Source organism: Malurus melanocephalus, unplaced genomic scaffold (assembly GCF_030028575.1).
Source record: "Malurus melanocephalus ecotype Western Australia unplaced genomic scaffold, MMel_1.1 scaffold_217, whole genome shotgun sequence".
NCBI classification, from domain to species: Eukaryota; Metazoa; Chordata; class Aves; order Passeriformes; family Maluridae; genus Malurus; species Malurus melanocephalus.
The window spans coordinates 487,176-514,588 of record NW_026623449.1 but is presented as its reverse complement, the minus strand read 5'-3'; the positions used below and the strand labels follow the sequence as shown (position 1 = coordinate 514,588).

Sequence of the window (27,413 nt, the reverse complement as noted above, 5' to 3'; positions counted from 1 at the left end):
ATAGCAGCAGGATTTGCAAGTGTTCTTTAAGCATATTCAGTTTGAGCTCACCTACTTAAAAAAAAGAGGTGGGGATGGTGGTGGGGTGGAATTGGGGGAAGTTGAATTAACTTAAAGCTTCTTTCACCAAGCAATTTCAGGAGGTAGTATCATCTTAAATATTTTTCTTCTCTTAATGGTATAAAGACTAATTTTATATAATCATTGATTCTGTGGGGTGTGGGATTAAAAACCTGCTGGGTTTCATTGTTTGGTATCTACATTTTTTCCTAATGAGGGAATGGATATGTCATTGTATTAAATATATTCTCAGTGCATTGCTGATATGACTAACCTAATGTAGCATTTGYTAAGTGTGTATACTAGATTTGAGAAAGCCAGTGAGCACAAAAAGTTTCTTATATCAGGCATCTGGGGTACAATAAAATATGCATCAACTATATCAGTCTTTCCTTAATARAAAATACCCTTAAATTAATTTGTATTTTTTGGTTGCAGTTTTTAGTAATATTAGAAGTACCAAATTTCTCATTAGAGATGAATAAGAGGAACCCCAACATGACTTCAGTAGAGCTGRAAGAAGCATGTGTGTTTATGTTGATTGTTGCCAAGCTTCTCACATCCTCTGGGGACTCCCCTTGCTCTGAGTGAGGCCGGTGGGAATGCAGCATGCAAGAGCTGCTGTTCCTCACTGTCTGCTGCAGAGCAATGGATGGTCACTGACTTCAGACTAAACAGAACTCCCCAAGATGACCACACTCACCTGGGCTTCRTGACTTCTGTCTTCTCCTTCTGTTAGTGTAATCCCTTTCTTTCTTTCTTTCCTTCTCTTACCCTTCACCCATCTTCAGGARAATCTTCAAATGAGTGTGTTGTCTTTCAGCCATGTGTTCTGTGAAACTCCACTCCTGATGGTCCTTGTTTTATCTTTCTGTTGTGTTGCCCTGTATTTGTAGAGCTTTAAGAGCCCCAAAACACGTTGGCATTGAAATGGAAATGCCAGGCTTTYCACCTATAGCAATTTGGATGATTGCCTTTGCTACTTACTGGCAAAAATGTCCCTCTGAAATCTTCAGGARTGCAATCAATGGTTGATTATAATTAAAATTTTTATTGCTGCTCCTTAGTGACATTATGATGTGCATTAGAGAAAACTTGTACCTTCTCTGGAAGGAGGAAGATGTTTTTGGGTATATATCATTTGCTGCCTGCTTGCTCATGGCAAAGAAGCTAACTTTAGAAATCAGACATGTCAGTGATGGGACTGAATTTGTGTAACAAGCTTGGCAATATTACTGCTTCTGTTAGGATACAAGCACAATTAAATGTAARATGAATTCCAGCAATTTGCTAGTGATTCAAAGCATTTACGTGGTAAACTGGTGCATTTTTGGTTTGGTTTGTCTTTTAATTTTAGAGCTGACAGACTTTGGCTTTGTTTTATCATTTTCTTCAAAAATCTAAATCCATTTCTTTCTCCTGGGATATTTCAATAATAGTAATATGCTGTTAAAATAAACAGAATTGGGATTTTTGAAACAAGAAATGAATCGTAGTTAAGTACATAGGATAACAATATATCCTATAACAATATAACATTTGGAGAAACCACAAACAATCTTCAAAAGAAATTCAAAAGAAGTTAGATCCTTTTATCAAACATCAGAGGGATAAGCTTGTTTTCTTAGAATCTAATTGGAAGGGATTTTCCAGAGGATGTTAGAGATTAAAACCCCAATCCTGAACTTTCCAACTTTTCCACCTGACATGTAAGTACCTTTTATTTTTTTTGTAATTCTGGACATGAAAAGGTGCTTCTCCTTAGACCATTTCTGCTACATTAGTCCTGCTGTACTTAAGGGTTTATTATGAATGCATTTTGCTTTTGTGGTTTCACAAGCATTCGAAATGATTGTATATAGGTTACAGAACTGGTAATGTTTCTCCACATTTTAAATTTTAAAACACTGCCATGGATTGAATCTCTGTAAAATAATACATTTTTAAGCTTTGCTTAGGATGTGTTGTCCCACCTAATTTCTCTTTCAGTAAATGTCATTCAGTTTGCACAGTTATACCACTTTTTAAAGAAAAAAAATAGAGTATTTTTTCAAGAGGCACGTTGGCTGGTCGCACATGCCAATAGTAAAATTCATGGATGCAGGAGTTAATGGTAGGTACCAACAAAATAATGTTTTATGAAGTGTTAGAAGTCTTTCAGGACTCACTTGGATAGAAAAAAGTTAAATTGCATTTACTTCATTGAAAGCTGACTTTTGGATTCAAAGGACAAGTGAGGTATAACTTGATCAAAACCCAAAATAGATTGTCTGGCACACAGCTCAGTCTTATTYAGAATGAATGTTGATCTTGTTATARTAGCGTAATGCCRAGCCTGGGTCAAGAASCTGCAGGTTGCTGCCCAGACTTGAGAACTCATCCCCTCCCCACTGCTTTCTAACCAGCATCATTAGGTCATGTCTGCACTACATTTGTAGGCTCTGCAGGGTACAAATAATTCCTGCTTGACTGTGTTGGACGATGCCTTGCCTGGCTCTTGGGCATTTTAAAGTAGTAACGATGCACAGGCTACTTGTGTTGATGCYTACTAATATTTCTAAATGTAAAATAATTATTTAGGAATTTGTGTGTTTTGTTGCAGTACAATTTTAAACCGTTTGAATTTATCTTTCAGTTACATATGCAATCATRCCATACTTTATGAAATAATGATTTTATAGGGAACCAGGAAAATGCATTATAATTATGTGTATTGTTTTTAGTGTTGTGTGGAGTTTTAGTATTGTGGGTTTTTTTTTTTTTTTGAGCTGCCAAAGGTAAAAGGCTTGGAGTTGTAATTCACTTGCATGCAAAAGCTGTCCATTCTATCTAGTACTAGTAATTTTGTGCTCAGGCAAAGTTAGTTTGCTGATCCACCATCTATGCTCACGCACTTTGGCTAAGTACAGCCTCCAGGCTTTGTGTGAGCACTGGCTCCTTGACTTGATAAATTTGCCATGCTGATGACAAATGTATTTTTACAGTGTCTGTAGGGGTGTCCTGCTAGAAATAACTGAGTTGAGAGGCTATTTAAAATACTGCCTTCCTTTTGTGTACGTCAACAGGTTGAAACTGCAAAAGGGATTTCAATTACAGATGAAAGAGCACCATCTCAAGGAAAAGAYAGGTTTTTAGTAATATTATTTCCTGTGAGTGTTTGTTGTTCTTGAAACTGAGTGAAACAGCAATCCTTGTTCTCTGCTTCATACCATATGGCAAGTAAAGAAAAGATAGCTGAAGTATTGGGAGATAACAGTAGAACAGAACTATCACATGCATAATAGACAGGTATTCTTAAATGCTGTTCTGTAGTGGTAAACACTCTGTGTTGTGATTGATGAAATGATATGAAATGAAGTGGGTTTTTTTTTGTTTGTTTTTTTGTTTGGTTTGGTTTGTTTTTTTTTTTTTTGTTTTTTTTTTTTTTTTTTTTAGTATAGGTTTACAGAATGGTTGTATTGAAATGTGTGGTATTTTTTCTGATAATTTTAACAAATCTGCCATGGACTTATCTGAGCAATAATTGTTATCAGGGATCTAAATAGCAGCCCTTGATTTTCTTCCATGTTCAGGAATGTAAGCTATATTTGGGATATCTTTATAAAAATATTAGAGAAATATGTTTGAATTTCATTTACTGGTTGAGTACAATTTTTTACTGTAGCAGTTTCAATTATTCAAGTAATTTTCTGTGTCTTGTCTCTTTGGCTCACTTGTAACTCCTTAAAAAACAAACAYTAAAATATGGGTACAGTTCCTGATACTTCTAAGGGTAGATTAATTTCCATAGCCCTCCTGACAAAAAGCTCAAACCAAACAATATGTAAGTATTTGCTAATGCTATCTGTGAAGCAAGGTGGCTTTTTTCCCTGGAGAGTGATGATGGACAAAAGTTTGCAGATTTTCACTGAACATYCTGCAGTTTGTGGCAAGTCCTTAATTTCTGCTGGCCTTAGTTTTCATAAATTGGGAGTATTGATCRTTTTTGAGATCATCATATAAAACTGAGTCTTCTGCTTCAGATCTACTACTGCAGTAGTGAATATTTTAATGACAGTCATTTCTAAGTATCCTTTTATTAAACCCTTAGTGGCATATTTGGGTGGTGAATTCAAGATGGTGTTTGAAAGTCGCACCAAAGGAGATACTCCTGCTTGTTACACATGGTCGTGATGGCACCTTGCGTGCTTGACTCTGAGCTTAAAGTCTACATGAAACAGTTCTAGCACGGACACCCTTAGGCACTGGGGTGTGTTCAGAATCAGTGCTAATGTGAAAGTTATTTATTTAGAAGGATTTGCAGGGATCAGCTGATGCAATGATCTACCACAGTGGTGTGTGAATGTTGTCAGAGGCTGGGCAGCATCAGGTTCTGCATATCCTCACTTYTCACTTTGAAAGCAGCCTGGCATTTTGAGCTTGGGCTTTATTCATGCAGGTTTTGTTCTGATGCACTTCATGCAACAGTTGKCATTCCTGTCTTTACAAACCGATTGTAGACTGTGAGGAGCAGGGTGYATGTGTGCTTCTAGTAGTGTCTGACTCATCTGATACCACCCCAGTGCACATAAATAGCACACAGAAGTAAATAATATCATGTTACCTCTGGTACTGAAAACTTTTGGAAGACTGGAAAACGTACTGTACTTCAAACCTTTCTGAAGTGTAACCTTTTAGCAGTAGGAAGTCTTAGTGATGGTATTGAGATAATAATGTTTTTAACTACTTTTAGAAACTAAATGTGTATCACTTCTTTGTGCCTTGTTTCATTGTAAAGAGGGGTTTAAAAATATCTTCATTATAGCCAAAGAAAGGTTTGATGGTCAATAGCTGCATCTTGGGAGGCAAGTCTGTCATCTGAAAGGTTTCCTAGCTTAAACAACTTAACATCATTCACTCTAAATGTATCTTGCTTCTGAGGGACTGGTAGTTTAAGGATTGTTTTATGCTTATCCTCTTCTGTGACATCTGCCTGTCCACTTYGTCTCTGCCTTCACTTATTGTGCTGTGACATCCATTCTAAGTCACACGACTCTTACATATTGGAGCAGTAAAGACCAACTTGTGCTTGTCTTGTTTTGTTTCTTTTTTAATGGTGACTGTCAAACAGCAATGAATTTAGAAGATGCAAATCATCCTTGGGAGACCTGAGAACTTTTTGTCTTCCTGGCAAGAGAAAGTGGCAATTAAGTGCTATGTTTTTTTCCAAGATACCTGTATTGTATCTCCTGAATTTTACACAAACTATTGKAATCACTAGCTCAGTAGATAAATGCCAACTTTGCATTTCAGATGGAGAGTCTGTGAGTGTGGTTATTTCTTCCACTGGCAGAGGTATTTTGGGATGCGTRGCTTTTGATTGTGACATACCCTTTTTATTTGTGGGGAGTATATTTGGCTGAATTACTGTCTAGATTCACTTTCTGCAGGCTGGAAATAAAGCTTCTGCTGACTCAAGTTTCTTCCAAAGAACTCCTTAGAAAGGCTAGGACAGATCAATGTATTTCTTTGCTATTAGGCATTGTATGGCAGTGACTGTTTTGAATCATGTAACTGCATGTTGTTCCTTCTGAAGAATCATCGTCATCTTAAGGAATGAGTCTGTAACTTAGGGAAGCAKCAGTCTACACTTCTTTGCCATGGACTCCGTATTCAGAACAGTTGTTTTAGAACACGGGTTTTTTTTTTTTTGTAGAGGTGGCCAAGAACTGCTACAGTTAATAGGACTTGTTAATCTAACTTGTGAAACTGTATCATAATCAACTTGTGAGTAGTTTGTAGTCCGTAGCTTCCCTAAAAGCAGAAGGAAATTGTCCTCTGTATTTTTTTCTCGTTTTGTCTTTCTTCATCACAAGGAAAAAGAAAAATTAAATTAGAATTGTTATTTTCTAGTGAACCTCAAACATTTAGTGAAAAATCTAGCCCAGTATTTGGCAGCTGTACTTGGCAAAGAAGAGAAGATGGTGGGTGTTGTTTCTGAACATTTTATTCTGGTTCTTGTGCTATGTAAATGAATTCTTGAATGAGTGTGCGTATGAGCTGGAAGCCTCTAGCTCTAGTATATGGTGTGGCCAGTGGCAGGAGGAGGAGGGAATATATTCCTCATTAGGAGAAGCTACATCTTTAGTATGTCAGAARAATTAAAAATAAGACTTCTTTTAAGGGTATGTTTTTTGTTTGTCTCTCTATTCAAAAAAGAAGCTGTTATGTTGCAGCAGCAGTACATTAGTAAGTGGAAAGTGACGTTTGATCTGCCAAGTGTACAAGCAGGATTTGTGGTTATGAGACCAAGACTGTGCAAATCCAACACTTAGGCATGAACTGGGCGTTTTGCATGTCAAGTTTATATAGGAGGAGTAATACTGGCAAAATATGAGCTTTGTGTTTGTAAGGAACTTTAGTATGTATCGCATCATGAAATTGCATCCCATTACCATCACCTGAAATAAGGAGCTAAGAAATGCATTGCCTGAAGTTTTATGACTGCTTCAGGTATTAACCRCTGCTTAAAGAACTACCAGCGTTAGTAGATTGGGATTGATGCTACTGGCATGTTAAATTTAACCATGAAATCTTTAAAAGATCTGAATGGCTTAGAAGTTAAAGCAAAGTACTGGATGAAGTGTTTGGTGCCTTGGCTTGGATCCAGCTTGATGTCCTAAATGAATGCATCATGAAACCACAACAGATCAGCCCAGATGAGTGATGCAGAAGAGCCCTGAAGCTAAGCTAACATAGTGATTGAATTAGCTCCTGCATTCAGAGAGGCTTCTCCCTCCAGGTCAGACTTCTAAGCACTGATGGGCTTGTGTGGGGAACTCACTGTTACAGATTGAAGTATGCCTACATTTGGGAGGAAARGAAATCTTAGAGCTTCAGAACTTTTAACTTTGACAAGTGTGACTGATTTTTCTTTTAGGGAGAAACACTGTAAACATTTTCACTAGTAGTGCTTTGGTCAAAGACCTGCCAATCTTCCCAGAAATATCTGTTCAAAATTTGAAACATTTGTTGCCATTAGGTTGATAAGTACCTTATGTATTGCCCACTGTCATACCRTACCTGGCTTTTTCTTTTAGTAAATAATTACAGTAGTGTGATGCTCRTAAATGGGACAATTTTGCAAATACCTGTGTGTGCAGGTGCAGAAGCACAGTGTTTGTGATCTCTATTTTAATAAACTGATTTTATAGGTAAATAAATTAAATAGATTAAAGACAAGACATTGTGGATGCCCGAAACATTACTCTTTTTGAGTAATCATGTTTCTAATAWAGTTTTGTTTTTACAAGATGCAGGGAAATAGTTATTAAAAAACAATACTGGGACGTGAAGTGTGTCTTTATTCTAGAGATTTGTATCACGACACAGGTGTTTCAAAGAGATAATGGTGACATTTAAAAAATATATTCTACATATCATGTTTTTAACTGGTACCCTCACATAAGATATTTTTACATTCCAGTAACTCTTTTACTGATGTTAGTGCTGTATGCAGTTCCTGTTTACATACACTTGGATACTTCAGTAACCAGATATCTCCATTTTTGTTTCTCAGCATGATGTATCACAGACTTTGCTCAAAGCTACTCTGGACAGTGTGGTTGAAGAGTGTGTCAGCTTTGTAGGAGTTGATATTAACATCTGCTCAGAAATACTATTAAGGTGAGTGAAACATTTTCCTATTCCAGTAATTACATGGCTCTGGATCACAGAGTCTCTGTTTAGTCTGCCATCTGACTCAAGCTCAGCTGGAGCAAATGGCTCTTGTGTTAAACTTCCAATTACATAAAAATGACACAGTAGGACAGTATTTCACTGAATCGTTAAGAGTCAGGTTTTAAGGGTATRTGTGATTCTCTAGGGCAAAACTATTCTTCAGAGAAAAACAGATATTTAAAATTTTTGAGCCAACACTGCAATTTTAGAAAAACRTGACATGATTAATTTGTATTTTTACACAGAGAAAGGGATTTTCAAATGTACTTTGTTTCTTAGAAAGTATTTTTATAGATATACTCGTAAGTGGAACAGGTTGTAAAACTTGGGTGAGGAAAGGAGAAAAGGAAAGATTTAAGGGGAAACTTGAAAAATTTATCCCTTTTTACTGTTTCTTTTTTGTTAAGTAGTTATGCCATGTTTACTTGGAAAATTTTCTGGACTTTATTTTTCTTGGTTAGACRCTAAAAGCTCATTCTGTCTCGAGTGTGCAGAATTCAGTATTGTTTAGGTGACAAACTTCCAGAAGAGCAAAAGTGTTGCTATCATCCTCCATAGTAGGAGGGGAAGAAAAAAAGGAAATAATCTTTGTAATGAAAATCATATTAGATATGTAAGTTAGGAAAAATGCATTCTTGCTAGCTCTATATTTTAATTTTTTTAGCCTCTTAGAATAATTCTTAAAAACATGTTTCCATATTTTGGAAGAGGCTCTCTTTCTATTCTTTTTGGTTTTCCTCTTCCTCTTTCACATTATTTTTCTGTGTATCTATCCTCTAGCCAACATCTGCTTTCTTCTGCCTTATGTGCTTTCAGATTTAGATCAACTTTTACTAAGAAAGCAAGTGGTACCTAAATGACAAATGTAGCTTTCATTCATAGAATCAATAAACTAAAATCACAGAATAAACTGAGTTGGAAGGGACCCGTCAGGATCATCAAAGGTGTCCTGGTCCTGTGCAGGACGCCCCAAGAGTCACGCCATGTGCCTCAGAGCATTGACCATACAGTGTTTGAACTCTGTCAAGCTTGGTGCTGTGACCACTTCCCTGGTGAATGCCCARCCRCCCTCTGGTGAAGAACCTTTTCCTGATATCCAGYCTAAACCTCTCRACTCAGCTTTGGGCYATTCCCTCAGGTTCTGTCACWGGTCACCACAGAGAAGAGATCAGTGCCTGCCCCTCCTCTTCCCCTCATGAGGGAGTTGTTGACTGCAATGAGGTCTCYCCTCAGTCTYCTCCAGGCTCCCCTCATCCACTCCTCACAYAGCTTCCCCTCATGCCCTTCACCATCCTCMTATTCATCCTTTGGATGCTGTCTAAGAGTTCACTGTCTTTTTTTATATTCCATGAATAAAAGCCTAGCAGAGCACATGCAGGGGGTGAGTACTGCCAACCTTCTGCAGGGCACAGCTGTATTGTGCACTTCAGCAGGGAGCATCAGCCAGAGGTGCTGTGTCTCCTCAAAACTGTGAGTGTGGGGTCATSCTGTCCAGACATGGTTACAGGTGGTAAACACATTGTGTAAGAATTTTGTGTGGTCTAATTAACCTGGCTTACAATGCTCACATGTCCAAGTCTGCTGTTCTGTGTAGATGCAGTCTTAAGTTTTCTTCAGACATGCMGTTTATGAGATTGTCACCCTAGCTAGATTGCAGCCTGAGCAGAGCTTTCTGCTTGTGGTTTCTGATGCATCAAATACACTTCTTGACACACACTACACAGGGAAGGGATGTCAGTGCTACAGTATTTGCATTACTGCTGAGTATTGTGCTTGAACAACTTGCAGTCATCAGTGGCAAATTCTGTCAACTATGTGATGTTCCTGTGTCAATGCAAATAAGATGGATGATTTAATGTTTCCAAGACATTTTGGAAAAAAAATTTCCTTCTTAATGATTAATATTCCATCTGTGGTTAAAGGTGTGTCCCTCTTAATTTCATTCTGAGCTTTCACCAACTTTGAACTATTTTTTAAACTTTGGCATGATCTGAGATTTTTTTCCCTTTTTTTCCCCTGAGATTTTATGACTATTGTTGGGTTTCCTGGTGATGTTTTTCTAGAATCAGTCCATTCTGTTCCACAAACAGGACACTGTTGCTGCTGACTTAGAGCAATGGCATTTGATACATAGAACCTAGTGGGTGACATTTCCTCTTCTAATATCAGGAGAAACTCTCCATGAGAGCTCTTTTCTTTCTTTTTATGATTAACATTCTCCACACACACGTGCATACAGCCCACTGCTTCCTGAAGGAACCTGGTTAGCTGCTGTTGCACTTCACAGGTAAGTTCTTACCCTCTGAAAAAGTCATGCGACCTGTTCCCAGCTGCTTTTTTTTCTCAAAAGCAGCTGAGAGAAAAGAAACAAGCTTTSTGGATCAGTTAAATTGTGTGAGGAAGGCAAGCTGCTCCCAGTCACTCTCCTTCTGGTTAGCAGACATGAGCCCTTCATGTTGAGGAAAGGTRTTTCAGTACCATTGGAAGAGCTGAGCGGGAGCTGTTCTTACAGGAGCAATTTATCTGTTTTGAGCCCTCCTCCCACACTGTTTCGTGAAGAGGGCAGCTGGGGGCAGGCCATAAGACATGACAAATTGAATTGGCATTACAGAAATAGCCAACAGATTATAAATTACATGTCCCTGGCTTCCTAGTTAGGCATGTACAGAACCATATTGCTGTACTAAGTGTTGTTGACTTGAGTGGATTCCTTCCACTTTACTAAGAGAAGGGATCCTTTTTCAGGTGATGCCTCTGTTCTGGAAGTCTATTTGCTGATTTCTTAGCAGCTTCTAAGTTTTGTATACCAGATTTTCTATAGAAATATGTTTCCTTGCAATGGGTAGCATTTGCATTAATGACTGTTCAATAGTAATAAAAGTATTTTGTAAATTTTCTCTTAGGCACATTGCRGGACTGAATACTACCAGGGCTAAAAATATAATTGAATGGCGAGAGAAGAACGGACCRTTTATAAACCGAGAGCAACTCAAAGAAGTTAAAGGTTTGGGTCCCAAAACCTTCCAACAATGTGCTGGCTTTATCAGATTCAATCAAGAATATATAAAGACTTTTTGCAGGTAATAGAGATTTTAACTATTCTGACTGAATTATCTGAAATAGTATGAGAGGACTTTCCCMCTTTTCTGCTTTGTATTCATGCTTGAGACTCAAGGAATCTTAGACCATTGTGCTCTGAAAGACAGCAAATTAATTAGTKGAGGTCAATGGTTGAAGATAGTTCTTCCTCTGAATGGTCATGACTTGTTAGCCTAATTCTCTAAGTCAGGGTTTCAATAAATATGTAACTTTAATTAAAAATTTTACCACTGAAATCGGTAAAAGAAATTTGTGATGCAGGAATTGATGATCTGAGATACTACAATTTTAATCTTGTGTTTCAGGCATAATTTAGGGATCTGTAAATTAATTAGTTTAATGTGGTGAAGATTATTCTGCAGAACTTMATGATAGTAAACAAGTGCAGATTTTTGGAGTTGCAGTTTCCTTACCTCAATAGAGGAAGTAGAGTAGCTGCCTAGATCAARCTGTCTGTGTTATACTCCTGTGCCCAGCAAGTGTGATGTGACTGTCTTCTGTCTGAAATATGTGAGGGCTTTTCCCAAGTCCAGGTTGTCAACAGTGCATCATCCTCTTCTCTGTCATCTCATTCCCTGACTCTGTACCAAGTCTTCTACTCTTTCAACCATTCATAGTGATTTTCTTGACCTGAAATCCTTCCTWTTTGCAGCTCAAAATGCACTTTCTAGTGCAATGTCTCTTCTCATTTCTCTTTCCAAGAAAAAGGGCACAGTGGTAGCACCGTCCCCACCCTTTTGCCACTGGCTCTTCTTAAAAAAATATTTTCCTGGGAAGCACATGCTATTTTTTAGCCAACCCAGTGCTCAGAAGCAATACTGTATTCCCAGTTGCTGCTGGCTGAACAGCACATGTGTAACTTCCAGGCAGGACGTGGGCACATAGGGACTGGCTTCCTGCCCAGGTGGAAGGTATACAGATTGCTTGCCCATCTGGCAGGGAGGCAYAGGCTGCAGGCCAAATGGTGCTCACTGTAAGCACCAGAAGACCAAAGAAATTGCTTCCAAACTCTATATGATTGATAGGTCTCACCTTGTACAGATCTGGTCTAGTTTCTCTTGTTTATTGCTGCAATACAACCAAGGAAAAGAAGGCCAATGGCTTTTTTTTTCAATCCCCCACTCTTCACTGGTGAAATGTGAAAATTGTTTTGGGATTTTTTAACCTTCCTGGAACATGATTCTGATGTTAGTCAGATTCCATAAAACTTCAGAGCACTGTATAATCTTAGAAATGGATTTTGAGGCCAAAGTAAAGCTCTAACACCACTGCCTCCAAAACACTTCTTGTGGGTCCAGGTGACATAACCAGAGGCTTTTGAAATGAACTTTGAGGTTCTATTTTTATCCTTTCTAATCATGTTGATGATTTTAGTGTACTGTATGAAATATTTTTTTTCTTTTTACTTGAAAGTTAACAAATAGTGGTTATTTTAAAAATCGATACGGAAAGAGGAATTTCTGCCTTCATTTCTGCCARCAGTTAATGAGTGGAGCCCAAAATGCCAGTGCTAGTTTCAGGGTGGGTGTTCTCTTTTGTGCTCCAAAAGCAGGAACCGCTTTTGATGTAGGAAACAAAAGCAAACAAAGAGGCATGAATGGAGCATTTGGAATAGGAGTGATTTGATGCCTTTACTGTATCTTGAGATTTTTTTTGAGGGAAACTTCAGGGGGAAAAGTGGGTTGGTTTCTTGTTGGATACTAGGCCAGGATCATCTTCATTGAGAATGACATGTTCATTTTGATTTCTGGCAGTAATAAGAAAAATGAACTTGGAAGTGGTGSACTTTTGACTAAAGCAGGTGCACTGGGTAAAAAGAAGTGCAAACCAGCACCATGTGCCTCACAACAGCCCAATCCTTTGGACCAAACTTGTATTCACCCAGAGTCTTACAACATTGCTATGAGGTAAGTGGTGGGAAWGATTTAAAACCATTGACACCATCAATTTTYTAAATGAAAGTACTGATTTTTCTGACAGCAGCCTGCTCAGTCTTTTGAGGCAGGAATATTTATACTGATTTGAAGCTTGCATCCCTTTCTTCAAGAAGAAGCTATGGTTCAGATATCTGTGAGCATGTGTCATTACTGTGGGCCTTKAAAATTAAATTTTGATATTGCAAGATCTAATTAAGATGCATATGTATCTGATAAATATAAATATATAGATATTAAGATACATATATATAAAGTTCCCAAATACACAATTTGTTCCCAATACAACAATTTTGATTGCTTTACTAAGTGGCTGAAAGAAGAGAATGGTTTTTGTGTATGTTAGAACAAAGTACTTAGGAATCCATGTGTGCATCTGAAATACTGCTATAAGCTGTTCTCTTTTTTATCAGCAGCCCTGGTTGAAATTGGACTCTGCTCTTCCTCCTCAGAAAACATCTACCATAAATGGGCATATATTTATTTTTAAATGATWTTTGCTGAAGAGGTTTTTTCCTTAGAAAGTACTGAGGCTAATTTCACCAGTTGCCAGATTCTTATGATCTCTGTTGAGAATATTATACCTGGACAAACAAACACATGCTTCCTGTTTTATAAACMAAACCATCTTTAAACCGCAGAGAGAGATGCTGAATTTCTGAWTTCATGAAGCTTGACTTTGTTACCTTAGAAAGTCATTCAGGACYTTGCATTTTTAGGACACCTTCCCTTTAGTGTTGCTTTGTTCTCTCTTCCTATACATAGGTCTGTCTCCATGCTTTCCTTCTGCTAGGCATGGAGTGCACTTTTGTTTCCATGCTGTCCCTGGCACATTTCATTCTTTGTGCCCAATTCTAGGACTCACKGTGCAATTTCCTGTTAGAGTCTATTGCAGTTGTGCTTTGTGTAGATAACTTTGGTTTCTTCTTTTCCGTATTTTGGCCATTTCYGTATTTTTCTTACACATCAGCATTTGTTATGAAATCTGCCCTGTGTGGCTGCGGGAMAAAAATATCAGTCAAGACCCTGATYTTACATTGGGTACATGGTTTATAGGCTGTGCAGCTTGGTCACCCTGATTGGGGATTATTCAATGCAAGTGAGTCAATGTGAAAAAAAAAATTATTTTGGATTTTCAATATTGAATTTCATTCAATTTAAATCTCAARTACTCAGGTTTTAGTTTTTAGCTTTCCAGCCCTGATACATTAATAAAATAATCAGTAAAGTGGTCACAATGTTACCAGCCTTGCTTAAAGCCTGATGTGGAAGGATTTGCTTTAGGGAGCAGAGAAGTATGTCCAGTTAATATTGGAATATTGCATTAATTTCCATACAAACAATATTTTCACAAAGGTTGGTCAGAAAATAAAGGATTGCGACTSTTTACAGAACAGCACAGGTTACTTTTATATCTGAAGTGGTGAATGTGATTATTACTGCATCAGGTAGAACAAATTCACATATAGCTGAAATTCTGGAGACAATTTTAGTAGGTGTCACAAATTTGTGGTTTGCAATTTGACTGAGAATCCACCACTAACACTGTTTAAAAAAAATAGAATAAAAAATCCTAATAAGCATGACTTACATCTCAATCAGTGGTTGGAGTCCCAGGCTTGTGCCTGTTTCAGYGAGGAGGCTGGCACCTATTGCACAGCCAACACTGCTTAGAAGGTACCTTGCTGAGTTTTAAAATGTGTTTAGCTTCAAACTCAGATTTCCAGAGCTTCCAAGCCAATGCAGAAGTGTTACATGGCTGAAAACCAGTGTTAATCTATCTCATCATCTCTGGCTAGTTAAAGTATTTTACAGTAGATTTCTAGCARTGCCATTTTCTCTGTTTCTTACCAAACACTTTGCCTTCCTAGACTGGATTTTCAGGTTAAGTATTCAGATCCAAATGCATGTTATGGATATTGTACTGTACATGATATTGTTGTGAGAGTTTTTATTTGTTTTTTAATGCAAAATAATATAAGCTGATTGCAAAGCAAATATAAAACAACAATTACAGTATCTGTTAATGAAACACCAAAACTAATAAGCATAGCATCTCTTTCTGTAACTAACTGAATCAGTCTTTTATGCATCCTTTGGGCTCTTTCTTTGTTGTCTTACTTCTTAGTACCTCTACACATAGTATGACRGGGGAGGAAAGGTCTCTGAGTGCTTTCTGTAAATGTAAAACAATATTTGTATTTTTCTTTTTCTTGCAATTAAAAGATTCTTTGAAAGCTTGTTAAATATGAGGGTGACAACTTCAGTGGTATAGATTATATGAATATGCAGCAACTTGATAAAATGGTGTGGGGAAGGGGGCAAATATGTTTGATATTTTCTCCTGGCAAATAGCTGTTTTGAAAAAAGAAAATCAGCAAACYGGCAAAACCCAAAAAGTGTAGTATTAAAAATTGACACTGGTGACACAAGGGCTAAATATAAACCAGACATCCTCTCCTCAAGCAAGTAATGCTATAATTTAGCACTGATTATATATTTAAAATGACTTTTCAAAAAAACTGTATGAACTGCTAAGCTTCTCAGAMCTTACAAAAACAGCTTTCCAAATCTTTTTTCCTGCCTAAATATGAATTAAGAGAAAGAATTTTACTAGGAATTCAGACTGCATKGAGGGGCTCTTGGCAAACTTTGCTRACAGGCTGTAGATRGGACTGGGCTTGTAATTCCCTTTTGCTGAGCCTACATTCATGAGAAAGCTTTTAAGAACCTGGAGACCAAATCATGTTCATGGTGTTGGTTGGAGGTATCTTACGGAAGTTAGCCAGTATCTGAAGGTCTTTCTAGAATGTTGGAATTAAATTAGGTTAAAACCTAATTGATAGTTCATATAACTTAAAATGCATGAGAAAAATTGAAACTGTTAAATGTGGGTTAGAATCAGTATTTAATAATAAAGTTTTTTAAAAAATACATCTTAAGGAGTTCTGTGGTTTTAGTGCTATCAAAGTATTTCTTCTTTTTCTGTGCTTACACTGACCTTTGTCAGGGAGTTTGTCAAGTTCACARATGGATCTGTGCTGCCAAAGGGCAGAATTGTCTTGAATATGACCAGATCAAAAATACGGTATGGAATACCTCTTACCACAAAAATTTAAATGTATAGAATAGTTGCTATATAAATGAGTCATAAAGGTTTCCTCATGCAATGTCTACCACATCGTGCTATGAAAAAGGAGTTTCTGGAAGTTTTATTGGATTAAAAGTTTTCATGGAAAATTGCATTTATTTTAAAATGAAATAAGATGTTGATTTTTATCCACTCCTTGTAGCCAAATTACCCAAAGGCAGCAGTCTACATTGCAGATTTATGACATGCACAATTATCAGTTTTTAAAACAATGTTTTTGAGGGATAGAAATTTACCAAAATTTGAAACCACTAATTTTCTTTTTCAGAACTATTTTGTAGCTTGAAAAGTCAATCCATKTAAGAAAAATATGGTTAAAAGAATTACTCCCAAGTGGTGTCTTTGGTTGCCAAATTTCATGCTGGAGCCAATTTYTAGGGCTGATTAAGAAACCCCTGAAAAATAGGGTTTATATAATGGAAACACTGATGTAATCTTTACTACAGTGGCACTAATGGTGCTGGTATGATTGATTTATGGCATTTAAGCATCTTAACTTAAAATCTGTACAATTTCTGTAAAATAATTGGAAAAGATCCTACTGATTTAACATGCTCTGCAGAAGACCAAAACATTTTTTTCATGGTTTCCACACTGTCAGAGCTTGGCTTTGTCATGTGCTGTGATCAAGCTTATGAACACCTCTAAATATTATGAATCAGAATTTCCWAAAAGTTAAGTAAAAACCTCAGAACTTTATGGACAGCCTATTTTCCTGCAAAGCAGAACKGTGCTTTAAGTTTCTCAAAAGTCTRTATGTGAAAACCAGTTTATAGTGGCAGAATCTTCTACATACAATTAATACAATATGTAGGGCATATCCAATTTCTTGGTATGTGCTGTAATGGAATTGGTAGGAAAACCAAGGAAACATTTAGGAAGTCCCCAAAAGTTACTACCAGTTTATACTTATAAAACAAAATGTTGGAAAGAAAATGCAATGTTTTTTCTTTGTTCTRTCAGTCTGCTGGGTGTAGTTGGTTTCATGTGCCTGAATTTTAACATTTGCTGATTTTTTWAAATTTAAATCTCATTAAAATGCTTTTTGTGAAAGGTTGGCACTCAGAATATGTATTTGCTGCTCACAGATTGCAGCATCTGGCAGGGAGGTTGTATTTTAGCCTGACTTAGAAATACAAAATTTTGCCATTATAGAAGATCTAAAGCTGTGATTTAGTATAACAAAGAATCTTCCTGGGCTAATTACCCAGGTTTAGGACCTTGCCTGGTAGAGGCCATTCCTGCTCACTTGGTTGGTTATGACTTAAGAGAAGTTTTTGACATACTGAGCAGGGTCAATTGCAGTGAAGATTCATGTCTTGCCATTCTCTGTGTATTGATAATGCTGCTTGGTACCTTCAGAGGGAATTCAAAATCCCAAGAGAATTCAGCAGGTACTCATTCATATATATATATATATAAAATATATATATATATATATTTATATATATATTCACCTAACAACTGACACAATGCTTAACGGGAGTAGAAATCAAAGAAGGAGTTATTACTTGGTATGATATTTGAGCAATGATAACTCATTGTTTTGTTCTATTTAATAATGCAGTCTGCATGTGAATACTTTTACAGAGGATAGTTGTTACTGTGGTAGGAGGCCTTTCCTTACAAAGTCATCAGAAATATCTTTTGTCCACCTGAATGAGACTGTACTTACATGTACACATATGTGGGTATTCTTGTTATTTAATATTTAAATATTTAACAATACTTAAATTCTTAAGCTTTGGGTTTTTTTTTTTAAAGAAACTTAAAATTAAACTCAGCCAAWTAATGAACCTTTATGGCTATTTTCAAAAGGAAATGTCCAGCCCTAATTAAGGAGAACACTTGAAGAATTGTAGCCATTAAGTATTAAAAAAAACAGTCCATATTCGTCACTTCAGTAGGCCAGTTCATTCACAGGTTTTACTACTAACTTAGCTGGACTTTTAGAGGCCATATTTTTRAAAATTATCTTGTCAGTAAACAGAAGAGCAGAAAAGGATTTCACTGCCAATTGCCATCCAATAAAGACATTTTAAAACTTTAATGTGTTATAAAATACAGTTAACAAGAACSATTAGAGGAGCTTGAAAATAATGAAGAAATATGCTCCATTTACACTATTAATACTAGACCCATAAATCAAATGGTATTTTTTAGTTTGTTGGAATTTTTGGAACTTACATAACTTCCCACTAGTTGCATTTAGAAATAAAACATGGGACAAAAACTCCCCACAAAACCTTTTYAATGGAATTATCTCATTTATGTGTAGTACTAGTTCTTTGTGGGTAACTAATCATGTTTCACTATTTTGTATCTTGGGTTGCATTCCAGTTATGTGATATATCAGTAGTCATGAAAACAGCCAACAGCAGTGTGCCTAATGGTGTGGGAGCAAAGTGGCTATGCTGCAATGGACCTGTGTCTGAATTTCTTTTCTCATTTAGGAATTCATTGTTTCTTAGCATTTTTATGTTCAAAATGTCTCAAACATTCAAATAATCTATAATATTGATTATTTATGCATTTGAAGAAAAACATTGYTTAAATAACCTTGTCTGGCTAAACCACAGAAGCCATTTTAGCTGTATTTGAAACTTTAGTTTTCTGTGTGCAACAATTAATTACAGAAAGCAATGCACGAATATTTTTTGATACATAGTCTGTGTCAGTAATCAAAAATTGATGATCTGTATCACTGGTGGGAGCAAGRGTAGTCAACATCTGTATTATACTAATACTGCTTTTGCACTTCAAAACATAACTAAAACATAAATGTCTGCATAATTTAAGTTTGTTACTGTCATAAATGTACGTTTTACCTAACAAAGTGCATGCTAATGCAGAGTTGTTTTGTTTTCAGAGTGATTATGTTGCTTTACCATTAATTCATGTGTGCACTGTGACAAGATGTAATGGCGTATCATGTTGCTTTAATGTAATRAATCCAGTACTCCCAGCTCTTAAGTCGTGTTGCTGGAAATGATTACATAAAACAGAAATGACTGTGACTAAAGCCCTTGCAAAGCTTTAGAACTCCTGCATGTTATAAGAAACTTTTTGGGGGTGGTTAGAGTGACTGCTTAAAAATGTACTGTAGGCTTCCCATGATAACATTTTTATTCTTTTCTGACTGTTTTTTTGCATTCTAATGAAATTTGCATTATCTTTTAAGCATTGCAAAGGCTGTGCTGTAATTTTATGCAGATGTGTATGTTAAGTGAACATGATGTGCTTATTTGTTACATTTATGCTACTTTTCTTACTTTCTTTATCTGGCTAAGATGGATGAAATTATCTATTAAATAAAAACATCAGTCATTTATCCATGACCATTCTCTGCAGGTCTTGTAAGACTGCAATGATTGCTTTTAAAAAACTAAGGTGATTGCAAAGGTTTCTGAGTATTCTCTAAATCTCAAAACCATAAAACTCAAAGTTCTAAACTGTTTAAATTTCWCCCTGTTCTTCCTAAGACTCTGGTAGCTTTTATCTGACTTGATGTACATTGAGAAGTTCACCATTCATTCAGAAACTCAGCATTTAAGGAAGTAAGGATAATRTATCTTATAAGAATGACCTCATTTCAGAAAAAAAGTCCCATCTTCCCCRTTTATGTTAACTTCCCTTTAGGTTTTGTCTTTCTAACAGATAAACATAGCACTTGAGCTACTGCAACRTATTATTTATTTCACATATGTAGCCAGGGAAATACTTTAAGGACTTCCATTTTTGCACAGATCATTCATATTCTTACATTGTGCAGCTKGAACTGTCATTTACAAATTGTGTAAATGACTCTAGTGAAATAGTTAACATTAAGAATATCAAGATATTTAAATTAAGGGGAACTGCTTTTTCCCCTTGTGGTCATATCCCACTATGTCTTTTTCCTGACCWTGAAATAATTCTTGAAGGAAGTTGTTGGATTACTTTTCTAAYAAGGAAAAATTTAACTCTGTTTTTAGCAATGATATTTAAAAATAGAAATTATCAATATAATGCACCACTGCTCAGTCAGAGACTTGTGCTTTATATTGATTTTTTTTTGTTCCAAGCACCCTCAAGCTATGTTCATTTGAGTAAAAATGATACATTAAATGAATARCTAGATTCAACATAACAAAAATAACTGCATCTACAATTGCTAAGAAGGTACTTTAATTTGGAAATACATAGGTTTTACCAAAATCTACCCTAAAAAGGTGAGAATTTCCAAAATAGAAATAATRCTGTTTCTTATAAGGAGTACTTCTCTGTGTATGTGCATGCTGGGCTTTGTTACAGTGCTCTGTTTTGCCTGTGATTTATAATCTTAATTCTGAAATATTCTTAACAAAATGCATGATTTTTGGAACATTAAAATTCTGTAGAAGTCAGTGGGACTTCTCATGTACTTAGRCTTGGGTACATGTTTAAGCGTTATCTTCAGGTGGAGCCAAAATTTTACTGTGAACAGTAATCACGTTAATAAGTTATTTACACAACTATAACTAATAACATAGGACCCAAACCTGCCRCCCTTGCCTAGATGAGGAATCCTTTTTAATTTCAGATAAATACTTTGAGCTGTCCAGATGGAGGTGGTTGCAGGGGAAGGAGGTGGAGGTCAAATACCTTTCATGAATAGAAATTGAAGGCTCAGGCACCTGGGTTAYGTCCWGTTTCAGGCTGGTTTTCTTTCCAGYAGTGTACATGTAACACCATTCATTCTGAGTGCATCATCCAAACYTTTGACAGCTTTGTATGTAACAGGKTTTTTTAATGTACATCGGTGGCTGTTTCATGTGGTTGCACTTACTAGTAGTGAAACCCACYGTGTTATCAATTTACAAAGTCAATGTCCTTCTGCAAAATTCTAATGACGAGAAAACGTTACTTGGACGTACTCAAGCAGAGTTTCCATTTGAAGTGCAATAAAGCCAAGTACGTGAATGTCAGCAAACTTGTTTATAGGGGTGGGTGGTAAAGCATACAYTATTTAGAAGGTTGAGTCATGAGGCTGGTCGGGTTTGTCATGTTACATCTGGCACGTCAGTCAAAGTTGGGGCAGCTGCTGCCTGTCACTACTGCTCTGGTGGGGCATTGTCCGGCCACTGGTGAGARCAGCCAGCAGCCCCCAGCAGTTTGGGGAAGAGCACTTCACCCGGGCCTAGGCTCATTTTCTGTATTATCATTGCAACCACTTTTGGTGCTCCTTTGAGACCAAAAAATGTGGTTTCGTTTCACAGAACATCTGATATTTTTGATGTCTRTCATTAAGCAAAAGAGTAGTACTGGTGAGGTTTGTTAGTTTACAGGGGRAAAAAAAAATCATATTGTAAAACACTTCATATTGTAAAACATTTTGCATCTATTTTGTTGTATACATTGCTTCCAAACCACCTTAAACTACTTTAAAAAGTGATGTCAGATGTTGCAGTCAAAGCAAAATTCAGTAAATCCTGAGAACAGCACTATCCACTGAGCCTTATTAATTTTCATCATATAGTGCCACATGAAAGATGCACATGCACTAAAAAAAATAGTGAAAATTGTATTTATCACTACTACATGCAAATCTTTGTGTTTGAGCTACCAGTACACTTAAATCACTGTGCTTGTACTTGAATTCAGTAAAGAAGTGGAAGTCCTGACAGCCAGTTGTAGCAGATGTCCTCCTGTAGCAAAATCAATGGACATTTTGAAGTGAAGCTTTGCCCTTATGCTCAAAGATTAATTTTGTGATTTACTGCAAGTCAGATATTGCTTTAATTATGTCTCTTCAATTTATATTTTTTCAAAAAGAAATTTAGTTTTGTATTTCTGTCTGTATAACTTTCTACTGCTCACCACCTGAAATAATCTCAGTTGGGTTCTGTGGGTTAGAAAAGGGGAAACAACAAAACAAAACCAAAAAACCCTCTCTGTCACCTGACAAAAATACTAGCCTCAGGTTTTGGTAAAAGCACAGCGTGTATTTTGGACAGAGGAAAGAAGGTTGAGTACCCAGGGCTTTTGCTTTCTTATAGAGCTGGAATGTCTCCCACCAAGTTGAGGGCATGAACCTGCTGGTCAGCTCTTCTTTTGAGACTTACCTGTTGTGGAGCAGGATAAGGAGAGGAAAGAAGGATCTCTTTTAGGAATTTGGAAGGAATTTTTAATCGGACTCTGGAGGACAGGGACAATAATTCTACCTATCTACTGTGGTGGAGAACATGCAAAAAATAAAGTGCTTCCCACCGACAATAAAGGGCATGATAAATCAGGATAGAATAGGCTTATTCATGGTGAGCTGCAGATCAAGGCGAAGATCACATGTCAGGACATAATTATTTAGAAATATTTCTTTTCAGCTTTTTTGATGCCAGTCCAAATTAGTCTCAGTCTTCAATGTGTGTATGTATGTGWCAACAAGGGTGTTTGTGTTGTATGACTACTTTGACTTAATGATTACCTAGTGTCTGAAAAAATAATTGTTCTTAATCATGAAGTTCACAGACAAGAGAAGTATTTAATGCAAAATTTCTCTTAAGCTGGGTTAAAGATTCTTCACATTAATTTAATATTTTGAACGTTCATTGTTGTTTTAATAAATTGCCATTCATTTTAATTTGATTGAGAGTCACAATTACAATAAWGGTCTTATGGAACTCTTACTGATTTCTAGGGAACTTTCATGGTAAAAGACATCTTTCAGTAATAAGGAAATTCAGTTTTATTGTCAGATGAAATAATTGGCCTGAGAAGATATTTTAATTGCATTTTAGTATTTTGCTCTTTGTTTTGCAGTCTATTCCAGAAGATCTATGTGTACAGATTGACTCTAAGTTTCCATTTATGTGTCAGATCAGTAATGAGTTGAGAGGATATGCACTTGAGAAACTCTTCGTATTTTTTAATCAGAAGTTTTGTTCGTGCATCAATGAAAAAGTAACAGAGAAAATGTGCAGTTCCCACTAAAGGATGTTACAAATCTTTCTTTGTTTGAACTTCCTAGGTTTTTGTCTCTCATTGGAGGAAATGCAAATGACATAGGAAAATCAGATATGCAGCAAAAAGTAAATGCAGTAATTCAAAATGAAGGACTGGAAGGCACAGCCAAAAGGCTCAACACCACTGTGCACACTCTGCAGCTGATCATTGATGGTCTCACTCAGCCTGAAGGCTATGACATCCGAACAGGTAAACCCCAGTTTGGAAGGCTGTAATCTTAGTTGGCTTGTTCTACATATCAGTTTTAAAACAACACATTTTCTTCTTCTAAAATCAGTAGTAGATTTTCAAGGACATGTAACTCCACTTCTTGTCTCAGTCAGGGTGAAGGCTGTATCATAGTCAGGTGTTTCTTTCCAGTTGGGTAGGTAAAGAGTGTGAATCCTGTGTTAAATCATTGCATTTTCAGCCATAGGAAGGGAAGTTATATGGCTGTTAACAAAYTAAATAGTTTCAATATGTTGACTCTCTACTGATTGAGTCTGTGGTGGCTTTTTATCACAAAGGAGAACGCTGAGGCCCAGGTGAAACAGTACTAATAAAGTTCTGTGGAACAGTAGTGTGTAGTTCTGCTCCTCTATTGCACTGGTTTCTTGAACGCCAGTGTGACTGAAACACGTGGCTCATGACCTACCCCATTTAAAACCTGCAGTGCTACTGAACAGTTTGAGGTAAAGGAAAGGAAAGATGAGGTAAGTAATTAAGTAAAACATCTGGAGATGCTGGTGTGTAATGAAACTTACAGCTGGATTCTCTTACAACAGCAAGAGGTAAAGGYAGACAGCAAAGAGGCTTGTAATAGCAAATAATAAACATGCTTTTAAAAAAGCCAAACCAACGTTTCTGTCCCCTCTTTTGGTTAAGAGTTTCTGTGCCTATTTTTGAAATGTTCCCCACTAATGACCTTGAAAATGTATATAGTTTGTCTCAATTTGCTCTGGTGATCTCGCATATGAATTACAGTAGAATACTATTAACATAGGAAGACATAAAATCAAAATAGAGAATCTTCAGTGGAAATATTCCTAAAYTGCTGATCTAGGACATTCAGTATTACTATAGACAAACTCTGTGACTGGAGTAGGCAGCCTAGTGGCCTTATGCAGCTATATGAACTTCTCCATCATGAGTCCTTCCCATGGGCTGCAGTTCTTCATGAGCTGCTCCAGCATGGATCCCTCCTATGGAGTGAAGTTCTTTAGAAACAGACTTTCATTGTTCCCTAATGGAGTCACAAGTCCTGCCAGAAAACCTGYTCCAGTATGGGCTTCCCATGGAGTCACAGCCTTTTTTCTGCCACCCTGTTCTGCTGTAGGGCCCTCCATGGCTGCAGGGGAATCTCAGCTCTGGCACCTGGAGCTCCTCCTCCCCTTGGTGTCTGCAGAGCTGTTTTTCTCACATGGCTGCAATTGCTATTGCACAGGGATTTTTTTTTCATTTTCAAATGCTATCCCAGGGCCCATTGTTGATGGGCTCGGCCTTGGCCAGCAGTGGATCTGTTTGACACAGGCAAAGCTGCTTGCAGCTTCTCACAGAAGCCACTATTCACAGTAGCCCACACACATACCTACCAAAAAATTGCCATGCAAAGCCAATACAGATCCACAGACTGATTAAATTCCAGCGCATTTTAGCTATAAACGTGTTCAGGCTGAGTTTTATTTCTCAAAAGCAAACAGAGAAAAATGATTGCAGTTCTGGTTTGGTGGTGTTTCCTGTGRAAAATCTCAGCCCTTCCTATATCTTGCAAAGGTCAGACAATGGTAGGAAAAAAGTTGAAAGGGAAGTTGTTGAGATGGCTTGGAAAGGTCTTCTGCAGAAGCAGAAAGTGGTAGGTTTTTAAAAACATTTTTATTTCCCTATCTGTGCCCTTAGCTGCAGAATGTGAACGTTAATATCCCAGTGTATTACCTACTTATGGTCATACCTGTGTAATTTGCAAGTTGTCAGGGCAAAGCAGCACTGTGATGGAGATCACATGATGTCATGGTTCAGATGACCAGCAAGCCTAAGAACAGTGCATTGCTGACTTTTCTTTTAGTATGTGATGAGACCGAGTATTCACCTTCCTGTGTAGAAATTCCTCGAGGAATAGAATTTCATGTATAATCAATGTAGCTCAAGAGTCATCTCAGGTATTTTCTCCTTAGATCTGAGAAAATTTGAAGAATATTTCAGTCACTGGCTACTATGCAACACATTTCCGATCCCATCATGATAGTGTCATAACACAAAATTCATTGTACTTATTGCTTCACCAATCAAATGCTTTTAAAGTGATTCATAAAATATAAGACACAAGTTGTTTATCACAGATGGGTCTTTATTGAAAAAATGTACTGAAAGCAGTATTTGGGAGCTAAGAACTGCCTTGGGATGACTTACTAATTAGAAACCATCATCTGGAAACAACTCTTAGAGATCCTTTTTCTCCAGAGTCTTATTCGTGTTTCTTGTTTCTTATAACAGATTTTGATAAACCTGACTTCAAGAGAAGCATAGTCTGCTTTGAAGACTTAAGTGTTGGTGCTGTTTTGACTGGAAAAGTTGAAAATGCAACACCATTTGGAGTTTTTGTTGATATTGGTGTGGGAAAAGCCGGTTTGATTCCAGCGCGAAACATAACAGAAGCAAAACTCTCTAAAATGAAGAAGAGAAGAAGCCTGGGCTTAGGTCCTGGAGAAAGAGTGGAAGTTAAAGTGCTTAATGTTGATATTCCTCGATTGAGGATAACGTTGGATCTTATTCGTGTTTTGTGAGAAGTGTTTCAGTGACTGAGCCTTGAATTTAAAGGCTAAGTAATGTCAGCAAGGTTATGGAGACTCAGACAATTTAATGAGTGCTGAAAATGAACACATTTTGAAACCTGCAGCGCCTTGGTTTTTTATTTTTTTTTTAAATTTTATTTTAAGAGGTTTTCCACGTTTCTTGAATCCTTTCTGTTAATAATTGTTGGAACAGTTTTTTGGATTACCTCCAAGCAACCTTGTTATTTTGTCTGCGGAGCAAATGGAATTCCAGTGGGCTGAGACAGATCTCTTATYTGTTGTCTCTGCAAGATTTGCTGTCTTAATCTTTAGTTAGTACTGCACGAGCAGACACTTCTATAGCCCCCCTTCCAAAAACAGCCATTCAGTTTGCCTGTTTTCTGGTTGACAGTCTAAAAGAGGGCTCCTAGTTGTAGGAAAAAAATGATCTTTTTAAGTTAAGTGGTAACAATGTTGCTTCAAAAGTCGACTGAGGAAAAAGCATCTGCTAAAACTATTGATGGTTCAGAAGAAGTTATCTTTAATTTACTTGACCGTCATTATTAGGAGATCTGTTTACCTGTTTTTGCTTGTTCAGTTATCATGGATTAATACAGATGGATGTACCTTGCAGTTTAAGGAACTTTGCTCAAAAATGTCAAAAGACATTTATGTTGTTCTGTACTTACACAAAATAAAAACATTTCTGTCCATCTTTTCTCAGTGTACTGGTTCTGCAAGTGATTTAACAGTCCTAGTTGTCTTTCTTTCCAACACATGCTTAATCAGTAACACTTCCATTTAAGGACTTCTGTTTTAATACGAATACTCACTGTTTCCTGCTAGGAGTGCCTAGCACAGGAGGTTTGTTTCTTCTAACTAGAGACTTTTTGGTTTTGTGGTAGTTTGGTGGTATTTCAAAGGGTTTACTGTTTGGTCCAAGTTYGCAAAGTACAGGTAGAGTAGAAGATTATTTTCCAGCAACAGCAGGATATATATGTGTAGTCGTTCCAGGGAGTTTTTGGTGGTTTGGACATTTATTCCTTTGCAGTCATGAAACTTGCCTGTAAGTTGGCAAAAACTCTGCTCTCCAACAGATGAGCCCAAATATACTATAGCAAGTGTCAAGCATCTTTGATGACAAGGTTTCTAGCTACAAATGTCCAAATAGCTGTTGGCACAGGGTCCGTGTATGAGTTAGGATTAGGTTGGCACAGTTTAATCTCCCAGCTCTGTGTATTAGTTTTCAAAACGATAAGACAGCTGTAGACAGTGTATTTTGGAGATTAAAGAACCATTTAGCAGATGGAAAAAAGATCTTACTGGCTTCACTGCATTTATCCACTGAAGAAAAGATGACCATTTTCTATTATGCTCAAGTCAGCACACCTTGGAATCATGTTTTGCAGGCTTTTTGAAAAATTTTTTTGTAATACTTCTCAAAGGTAGATTTAGAATTTTGAAATTAGAAACTGTAATCATGTTACTGTCTTGGAAAATACAGATGCAAAGCAAAGAAGTGGAATTTTTTTTTTTTGTGCAGGTGAAGCATTCACTTACAGTATGCATTCTACTATGTCCAGTAGTAGAACTATTTAGGTTCTGCCAAGCTTATATATATATATATAAGTCATATATATATAAGATAGATATATGTATATATAAGATATATATATATATATTTAGCTGCAGTATCTAAGCACTTAGCAAATGAACTGGATT

The 27,413-nt window shown here is 36.8% G+C and overlaps 1 protein-coding gene across 7 annotated transcripts in view; it reads left to right on the top strand.

Annotated features, from left to right (window-relative positions):
- Positions 1 to 26,432, top strand: part of SRBD1 (S1 RNA binding domain 1) — a 125,933-nt gene extending 99,501 nt beyond the window's left edge. For all 7 annotated transcript variants that reach the window (XM_057374143.1, XM_057374141.1, XM_057374142.1 and 4 more), the window contains 5 exons: positions 7,619 to 7,725; positions 10,683 to 10,859; positions 12,633 to 12,785; positions 22,949 to 23,133; positions 25,414 to 26,432. In XM_057374143.1, coding sequence (XP_057230126.1) covers positions 7,619 to 7,725; positions 10,683 to 10,859; positions 12,633 to 12,785; positions 22,949 to 23,133; positions 25,414 to 25,703 — 912 coding nt within the window. In that variant the 3' untranslated portion in view covers positions 25,704 to 26,432. The remainder of the gene's footprint in view (positions 1 to 7,618; positions 7,726 to 10,682; positions 10,860 to 12,632; positions 12,786 to 22,948; positions 23,134 to 25,413) is intronic.
- Positions 26,433 to 27,413: the final 981 nt, after the last annotated feature.